At 57.7% G+C, this 9,474-nt stretch overlaps 2 protein-coding genes across 2 annotated transcripts in view; both read right to left on the bottom strand.

The window, feature by feature from the left end:
• The window catches only part of FANCG (Fanconi anemia complementation group G), a 13,867-nt gene extending 9,805 nt beyond the window's left edge, over positions 1-4,062 (bottom strand). Inside the window, exon 1 of the mRNA XM_009288251.2 lies at positions 3,957-4,062. Within this exon, the coding sequence (XP_009286526.1) occupies positions 3,957-4,062 (106 nt within the window). The remainder of the gene's footprint in view (positions 1-3,956) is intronic.
• Positions 3,978-9,474, bottom strand: part of PIGO (phosphatidylinositol glycan anchor biosynthesis class O) — a 24,590-nt gene continuing 19,093 nt past the window's right edge. Inside the window, exons 6-10 of the mRNA XM_009288218.1 lie at positions 6,904-8,476; positions 6,161-6,364; positions 5,649-5,851; positions 4,794-4,864; positions 3,978-4,193 (exon numbers count right to left, since the gene is read on the bottom strand). Coding sequence (XP_009286493.1) covers positions 4,073-4,193; positions 4,794-4,864; positions 5,649-5,851; positions 6,161-6,364; positions 6,904-8,476 — 2,172 coding nt within the window. The 3' untranslated portion in view covers positions 3,978-4,072. The remainder of the gene's footprint in view (positions 4,194-4,793; positions 4,865-5,648; positions 5,852-6,160; positions 6,365-6,903; positions 8,477-9,474) is intronic.

The following is a 9,474-nucleotide window of genomic DNA, read 5'->3' as shown; positions in this document are numbered from 1 at the left end:
CGCGGCCCCGAGTGCCGCGGCGGTCCGGGGGCGAAGCTGTCGGGTGAAGGAGTGCTGCCAACACGCCTGATTTGGGGGTGGTTTGGGTTGGTTTTTTTTTTTAAGGAAAAAAGGCTCTACTTCCTAGCAGAGACGCAAGCATCACTTCCACCTTCCCGGTGTAGCTGCGGAATGGGAACGAAAGCGTTAGCGGCCAGATATGTGGAGACACCCAGGAAAGCGTAGCACCACGCTGCAGGCAGAGCTCCCAAATCGCTTTCCAGAACCGCGTCCATCCCCCTTTTTTTTGTTTTTTTTTTTTCCCCCCCCCAAACGGGGTACTGAGGCACAGAGAGGTTAATAACAAAATGTAAACCAAAAACCTCGCTCCAAGCGGCACGGCTGCTTCCCAAGGGGAAGGGGAGACACCGCACAGCGAGAACGTGACCGTGCCTTGGCGTAAATAAGCGGCCTGAAGAGCTGAGGGAAGAACAGAGATGGGATGGAGAAACGGGCGTGGGAACCGAGATACACAGAGCCCTGGCCTCCCTGCAGCAGGGCCAGCCCTCGGGACGGCCGCGCGGGCAGGGCCAGCCCCACGGATCAGAGCGGGGAGATGCTCCCAACAGCCACAACCTTTCACAGCGGCAGCAGCTTTTGGTCGCCTTTTTCCAGGCGGCACAAATGCGAGACAGTTCCACCCCTGCCCCGTGCCAGGACCACGGGACGCACCGTCCCGCTGCCGGCCGGAGCCTGGGGAAGTTTCCCAGCGGAGCTCTCCCCTGCCCAGAGGGACAGGGCGCTGGGCAGGAGCCCTGCCAAGGAGCACACACGCACAACGCTTGCAAAAGCCCAAAGCGCAGGCAGCTCTGCAGAGCGCAGGATGGAAACCGCTCCGCTGAGCACGCCCAGGACGACACGTCCCCCTGTCGCGCTCAGCCAAGGGACACAGGGACCAGGAACGAACCGCTTGGAGTAACTGCTCCAGGAGAGACCCAGCAGGCTCCAGTGACAACCTCAGCGGGGGGACGTAGGGCACAGCCCGCTCCCCCAGCACGCCAGGTTTCCCAAAGAGCCTTGGTTTGGACCAGCGGGCACCTTCCTCCGGACACTCTTTGGGGTTCTAAATCAGCGAACGCAGCCACGTCTGCTCGAGCATCAGCAGCGTGTCCCGCTTCCAAGGTCGCCAAGCCTTGGACCAACATTACCTCTGTCATCCCCGGCACGCTCAGGAGAACGGCCAGCCAAACAATCAGCTTGAGGGCAGCCGGGGAAGGCTGGCAAAGGCTAAAAAAGTCAACGGAAGAAAGCAAGAGCATCTCCAGCCCTTGGAAAACTCATCCTCTTGAATCTGTGTTCTTTGGTGTAGTAGCCAGCCTGCCTTGGGCGAGCAGCTAGCACTCCTTGACATCTCTGCAGTGACAAGAACATACTTGGAGCTTTGTTACTGCAAGTTTTGTTTAGTCTCCGGGGAGATAAGTGTGCGTGTTTTCATGGCGCTGCAGCTGTGCTGTCCCCTCTGCTCCGCCCCGGCCTCCCGGGGCCGTCAGCCTACAACCCCAGCAGGAAGGCTGAGGGGCGATACGGAGGAATGAGGAGAGGATGCCCAAGCGCTGGCTGAGCGCTCCGACCACAAACAATGGGCACGGGAAGGCTCAGCAGCACGATGGCGGCCGTTGAAAGAGGGAACTAGTCCCAGAGATGGGAAAGAAGGAAGCCCAGGGGCCTGGGTGGCAGCTGCGGGGACGTCAGGAGCCAGCTCTACAGCACTAGTGACCATAAGGATTTCTGCCAGCGCAAATACATTCAGGCAGCAAGCTCCTGACAAGGTTACGAGGTTACAGCAAGATCTATTTGGGCTCCAGCCTTGGGGTTTAGCAACATGTGTTATCTAGATGAACCTCACGTTAAATGAAGATTCACTGGGTAGCTGCTACCTCCATCCCTTTCCTCCTCTCCACACCGATGCACCCCTCACCCGTCAGCATGGCCCCCTCAGCACCGAGAACCATATGGCCACCGAGGACTCACAGCAAATAACCGATTTTTAAGGGTGGGAACTGCTTAAGCCCATCTAATTGTGGGCTGATGCGTTCCTGCCCCCTCCAGCTTCCCCCGCCGCATGCTGCTACCCCTTGCCTAGTGCTAGCACCGGTGTGTATGCAACCAGGCGGTGAGGCAGCCCAGGGAGTCACGCCAGCTACAAACCAGTCCCTGGTTGTGTCGGGAGAAATTAAACAGGACAGGCCCACAGGGCAGGGGAGATGCGAGGCTGAGGCGGGAGAGCACAACCAGCAGGTCAGGAGGAGGCCAGGCAACGGAAACCCAAAATCAGAGCAGTTTAAGCCTTCCTGGAATTGCACCCTAACACCTGAGCAAGCATTTTGCAGGGGTAAAACACAAAACTAAACCTGCCCTCAACAGCCATTTTCCACAGCAACTGGGCACTCGGGCATAATGGCAAGAAACGAAATGATGAGAGGTGACAAGACACTTCCCCCGAGGCTCTCCAGGGCAAAGGAGAGGAAGAGCCTGGAGTTACGCTAGCAGTCTGCAGTGAGGAACTCAAACAGGGGCAGTCATGGTGCACAAGTTAAAAAAACAAATGGGATCAGAACAAAACTCAACACAGGAATCCCAGGCAAGCAGCCCTCAGCTCTTTCCGGAGGGGAAAGAGACAAAAGGTTTCATAGCACCAAGCAGTGCCACACAGTGGTTCAGGGCAGTAAGGAATCCCAGCTCCCGTCGAAGCTCCAGGGGGAACGTAGCTGGGACGTGGCCAGGCACCATGGTCACTCTCCTCTACCTCTGCCCGTAAAGAAAGAAATACGATGTCTCCTGACTGCGAGCAGTCAAGGGCGGGTTTGGGGTAGCTCACTTGCAGCTTGAAGTCCCACGCAGAACACCAAGGTCAAGAGGGAGACAAGCACCAAAGGCGGGATCACAGATGCCGTCGGCTGCCGTGCCGGGGGACCCTTCAAGGTGACATAACCCCCAGCACATACAGAGACACCAGTGAGTTAAGCCACCTCCCAGAAGAGTTGTCACCCGCTCAGGGCTTTCAAGCAGCTCTTCCCAGGCACCAGAGCTCACACCAAGGCCACTCCTGCAGCTGGGACAGCTACTCCAGGCTCCTCTTTCCTCCCGACCAGATCCAATATGGGGATGAGCCGATGCTCTGCCACTACATCCTGCTGCATCTCAACCTGCTGCATCTCAAGCGTTCACAATCAACAGCCGGCATCTGGCAGCACACACTCAGGAAGGGATCGGGAGCCTCGACTGCTACAGCCTAGCCCAAGGGGACACCGACAGGCCGAGACCCTGAGTGGAGAATTTCTTGGTCATGGACCCAGTTCTCTTTCCGCCCACCCGCCCCCAACAAGCCAAGCCTGCTTCAGGCTGTATGAGGCAGCCCAGAGTGCTCCCCCCTGCCCTTCGCAGGGCTGAGGAAGACCGGGAAAATGGGAGTGTAGGGCAAGAGGGGCATCACTACAGAGCAACCAACTGACTTTACAGAGGAGCAGCTGCCACCAAGACCCGAGGAACCATCTGTACGCGTAACCATGTGCACTTTGATTCCAGCGTGAAAACTGAGCGTGCGAAGAGAAGTGGTGGCTGCAGGACCTTCCCTCTCCTCTCTCCCTGTCCTCCCCTCCTCGGCAGGCCCCCTCCCGTGAGTCACTGTCTCTGCACAGGCAAGGTGACACCGTGCCGGCCACTGAAGCTGACCAGCTGCACAGTGGGGACAGTTGTCAGGAAAGTAGCAGCAAGACCCCCGCTTGGCGTTTCTCCAGTGGAGCACTTCAGGGCTCTTGCTTCTTGGGCTCCTGCAGCAGACTCCTCCCGCTGCCAACAGGCGCCCAGCGAGAGCTCTGACCTCCACTGCTGAGAAACACCATCGCAGCGAGCGGGGAACAGTTGGCTCCGGTCCTTTTGTGCAGCGCTGAGGCAGGGAGCTGGGGATAATCCCTGACTGCTGTCGGCAGGCACTCGTTGCTGGTGGCTCGTGTAACCCTCCCGGCACGAGGGGGCCAGGGAGACAACCACAGCCTCGGCCAACGAGCAGGTCAGGTTCCCCATGCCTCCGACGCTACCTGAGCTGAAGCTGGCTGAACCAGGAGCTGACGGCACAGTCTACACGCATCACCAAGGAGATCCCCAGCAGGAGGCAGATGCTGCTCACCACGAAGCCCAGCGACTCAAAGAGGAACCTGCAGGCACGACAGACGCAGTAAGGATATCACAGCCAGCATGCCTGTAAAGACAGGCTGCTGCCCTCACTCCCAGCAGACTGATTTTCCTGACAGCGAGAGGCTGGTAGCACCCCACATCCTAAAACCTGAATTACATTCACTCCCCGGCAGTTGCTGCCTGCAGCCTGGAAGCCAAGCACGCCTCTGGTTTAGAGGCCATTCAGGACAACACCCAGGTGGGATTTTGAATCCCTCAGAGGCCAAGGCCACCCCACACTCCTACTAGCCCAAAGGTTTGCTAGTTTACCGTTTCTGGGTTTACCATTTCTGGTCCGGTATCCCTACCTTTGGCTCTCTGCCCTGAATATTCTTAGCTTCCAGGTGGGCTCTGTGTGTCCTTGGAAATCAAGATAAGGAGAAATTCCTATGCTCTAGCTCGAGTCTGGCTTCTGAACTTGAAGCAGAAATTAGTTAAGGACTTTCCTACAGCCTCTAACAGGTAAGAAGTCATACAAGATCGATGACATGGTCTTTTCCATCATTACTGTCTACGAACTCCAGACAAGATGTCAGGGCTATGAGCCCTAACTCAGCATCAGAGCAACTCCTGGGACTTACTTGGGGGCAAAGACCTTCCAGACCATGAGGTGCCTCCTGAGGATCATAGCTGCACAAACACAAGCCAGAAGCTGTGGGGGAGATCAGGAAAAACAAGTTACAAGTGACTCTGGAGAGACCTCCTGGGCACTAGGTTCACATCTGAAGGTGGTACTAAACTGTCCACACCTGAGAGGCTGGTACAGCATGCACCAGAAATAAGCAACCCAAAGAGGATTCCCTTCCATCGTGTCCTCGAGTCAGGAAACGCAAGCAGCTTGGGGTACACACAGGCCCTCCTGGGGCCAGGCTGGGACCACACAGAGGAGGGCTCAAACCGCGGCTAACCTGACCTAACATTTCACCAAGAGGGGCGCTCCTGCTCTCCTGCTGCAGGGCCTGCCCCCTCCCTTGCACTGTCTCTGGTCTGACCACACAGGAGAATGATTTGAAGGGCTAAAGCTATTCACTTCTTCCACGGGATTAGGTTTCTGATGTTTAGCTCCCTACATCACCACAGCACAGGATCAAATGAAAACTAGAGCTGGTGCAAAATAGATAGGCATGGTCAGGAAGAGGGGGAGCAGGATTACAACCCTGTAGTGTCTGAACAGACGTTGCCACTCTGGGCAGATGGGTGCAAAAAGCAGCCTAATCCATACTGCGGCTTCTGTGCTGGAGCCCTTCCCAAAGCACAGAGCAAATGGCACGGCTGAGAAGAGGACCTGTGTAGCTGCTCTTCCACCTGCAACCAGACATTATCACCCCTGGGCCTGTCTGTGCCCTGGCTGACCCCTTTCTCTCAACAGAGTGCCCCACAGTTCCCACAGCGCACCAAGACAGCTTTCCCCACAGCCATCCCGCCTCTGCCCCTACCTGTGTCCCAAGGACAAAGAGGTACTTCAGCCCCAGCTGCAGCAGAGCAGTGGAGAACTTCTCTGGGGACTCCCGCAGCCTCATCTCCATCATGTGCTCCTCCACCTCCTGCAGCTCCTCCCGGGGCTCCTTCTTGGACTTCCTCTTCTGCGAGCTGGGCATCTCACATACAAAGGGCCAAAGCAGGAGCAGAGGGCAGCCAACTACCTCAAGGACAAAGGCACATGAAGTTACTGGAGCCCAGGAGGTGAGGAGCAGTCTAGGCTCCGCCATCATGCCCCGGACATGCAGGATGCATATACGCCAGCTCCAGTTTGCCGGTCAAGCACAACTGCATGGAGGCTGCAGGCCACGGGCAGCTCTGTGGCCCCAGAAGGGGACAGTGAGGATGCTGCTGTTCAGCTGGTGCTGGAGCCTTCATCGCCTCGTGCTCAGCCTGCAGGCCTCCAGACAAGGCAAAGCAGCGAGCCATGTCTGCTCAGGCTCAACAGCCCAGGAAGAAATTGATTTACCTGCAAAGAGGATATGGGAGGCAAAGGTGTTGGCGCCCACCAGGACAGCAGGCAGGAGGTTCGTGCTGTGGTCTAGGTGGAAGCCCACAAAGGCTGCGTTCCAGTGGATGGCCGGGAAGATGGGCTGGTGGCCTGTGGAATAGAAGAACTGGGAAGCAGCAAGGAGCCAGGAGATGACTGCGTACCAGGGCACTGAAAAAGGCTCTGAGAGATTTTGTGAGAGACAGAGAGAGAGAGAGAGAGAGAGAGAGAGAGAGAGAGAGAGATCAGCATCGAGGAACAAGACAGATCTACGGACAAAAAAAGCCTATTGGGTTTTCTTCCAGCTTCCCTTTCCACGCTCTCTCTTCTGACAGACCGAAACCAGTCAGGCTCCCACCAGAGGACATGGTGAGGGGCGAGGCATACCCTCTGCTGCCCACCCTGCTACTGGACTCTGTCAGTAGCAGTGGGGTTCAGTGGCTGCTCGCACCCTGGGGAGAAGGGATGGGTGTAGAGCCCCCTTCCCCGACACTAGGGACTCCTCCTCCTCCCACGTTGCGTCCCTGCTGCACGCATCTCTCTTCTATTAGAGGCTTTAAGCAGCTCTAAAAAAGCTAGGAGGATCCTCTGGGGATCACTGCACCACCATTCCCCAAGAGCAGAGACTGGGCTCTGCTTCTCCCACTGGAAATAAGACAAGCTCGCTGCAGATAAGGCCCAGGTCGCACATCTGGAGGATGCTCTATTGAGCCTTGACTCACCAGCGTCTCCAGCAAGGCCTCTGGCACGCGTGTGGATGTGCAGCAGCATGAAGGCCTCCAGGAAGAGGAGAAGGAAGGCGAGACTCAGCCGCTCACTGTGCAGAAGCATCAAGAGGAAGCCCAGCAGGGTGAGTGCTATGACCAGGGCTGCCGAGTACACGCTGCCCAGCCCATACGCTGCGACAGTGGCCTTGCAGCTGCCCCGCTCCAGGCGGCTCTTCTGAGACTCCTGCATCCTCTTGTAGATCTGAGGGATGACGTGGAGGAAGTCGACTTCAGAGCTGGGAACCCCCAGGTAGGGAGTGACAATGGATCCTGCCGACTCCCGCGTGTCCTTCGCGAACACCGTCATGGGATTGCACAGCAGGAGCAGCAGCCCCACGGATGCTAGTCCGTAGACAGCCCACGGAAAGGCAACAACTGCCACCTGCACCAGCTCCTGCAGCTTGCCGAGAGAGTCATCAGCGCTGGAGGCAACGGCCCAGTAGCAGGCAATGCAGAGGACCACCAGTGGGAAACCCCAGCGCACGAAGAGCACGAGGGGGTCCGAGCTGTTCAGGTTGCCGTAGTGTCGCAGCCAGCTCCGCACCGCATAGACCAGCCCGGCCAGCAAGGCCACGCACAGGAGGTAGAAGAGATTCTTGGCCCGTGTGTTTCTCAGGCTGGCAAGGGGGGAGAGGAAAAGAGAGGGCCGGCACTGAGGGATTTCTTCACGGCACTGGTGGAAGAAACCAGAGAGGCGCACGCAGACCAGGAGCATGGCCACGAGGCACAGCAGGTACCAGATCTCCCTCCGGTAAGAAGAAAAGCCAAGGAGGTGCTGCTTGGGGCCTTCTGGCACAGTCAGGCGACCATCCCAGTGGAGCTTCCCTACTAGCAACATCACCAGTGAGGCCAGCAGGAATGGGGCCACCCGGGCCTCGGCCACCACAAAGCTATCGGAGAACATAGCTCCACAGCGGAAGAGGAGAATGCCCATGGGGAAGGCCAGCCCCAGCCACGCTCGCAGCCTCTGCCTCAGGCCAACGCTGGCCAAGGGTGGCTGACTGCCCGCCAAACGGGCTCGCTTGGGATGCCGGCCCCACCAGTGCCAGAAAAATCCCAGCTGAGAAGCTGCGGCTGCCCATGACGACACCAGGAGGAGATCCAGCCCCTCCTGGGTGAACACACGGGCCAGCCCCAGCAGAACAGCCACCACCGAGCCCCAAAGCAGTGGGTACAGGAGGCAGCTGCGATAGAAAGAGTCCGATGCTGCGGCCAGCTCTGAGGCCACGTAGCAGAGCAAGCAGGAAGCAGCGATGAGGGTGCAGCCCCCCACCATACGCAGGGGATGGAAGCGGGCCCAGGACTGGGTGCACACAGCCCGTGCCTCCCGCAGGTAGAGCTGGAAGCGACCGATGAGGCTTCCCAGCCTGGACTCCAGCTCTGGAGGCACCAGCGTCACTCCCTGCACCTGGGCCAAGAGCCGAGAGTGCTCCTCCACGGCGCTGGAGAAGAGCTCCTGCAGGCGCTGGAGCTGCTCTGCTGGCAGGTCCTGAGCCACCAGCGAGTAGGAGTGCAGGAAGCGGTCCACCTACGAGAGAGGGGACACAGGGTCAGGCAGCGGCACTAGGACCACCGGGAACGGGATTCACTGCCTTCTTCCTCACGCAGCCCCTTCAGAATGGAAACAGCCTCAATCTGCCAACCCCTGCCAGGACACACCCGTCCCCAGCCACACCACCCGGGGCTGGTCACCCGAATTCAGGATGTGACTGGCAGGAAACACAAGCCTTCTGCCAAAGTGACATCCCTTTCAAGCGACATATCCATCCCGACAGCCACACTGACTCCTCTCAGTTCTTCATCTGCAGGTGCACCTCTGGTAACACGGTGCATCACTAAGGGCTTTTATGCAGAGCCTTTGGTAACAATAAGGCAAACTTCCCGCAGAACTTCAAGTCATTGCTAGCTATTAATCTGCACCTGATGTCGACTTCTACATTGTTTGTCTGAGGAGAGACATCAAATTAAAGAGCTTATAGCGGATCAAATCAACCTGCTCCCTCTTCTTCAATACAGGCGCATCAACCCACCGTACCACAGGCTAAGGAGAGTTCATTCTGCTTCCTACTTCAAGAGGACAGGAACAGAGGCAGCTATGATCCCAAAGTCATAAAAAAAGTCTTACAAGGGTGTTACCAGGGCAGGGCACCTGCACAAACATCCAGCTGCTCAGCAGCACAGATCTGGTCAAGCCCTGAAACACACCGAGACCTTCACGTGCCTTCCAGCCGCCTCAGATTGCAGGCAGAACCAGCCCGCCCCTGCCCACGAACGGCAAACATATGCACCAGCTCTCTCCCAGGCCTGCACGACCTCCCCGCTACGCAAAAGCTTCTTCAACACCAACGTGATCGAGCCAGAAACCTCCTCAGACAAATGACTGCAAATAGGCAGGGCTACGACCTTATTGGCATCACGGAGACGTGGTGGGATGGCTCCTGTGACTGGAGCATTGGGATGGAGGGATACAGGCTCTTTAGGAAGGACAGGCAGGGGAGACAAGGAGGGGGTGTCGCCCTCTATGTC

Source organism: Aptenodytes forsteri, unplaced genomic scaffold (assembly GCF_000699145.1).
Source record: "Aptenodytes forsteri isolate BGI_AS27 unplaced genomic scaffold, ASM69914v1 Scaffold201, whole genome shotgun sequence".
Classification (NCBI taxonomy): Eukaryota; Metazoa; Chordata; class Aves; order Sphenisciformes; family Spheniscidae; genus Aptenodytes; species Aptenodytes forsteri.
This window is presented reverse-complemented; position numbering and strand designations above follow the sequence as displayed.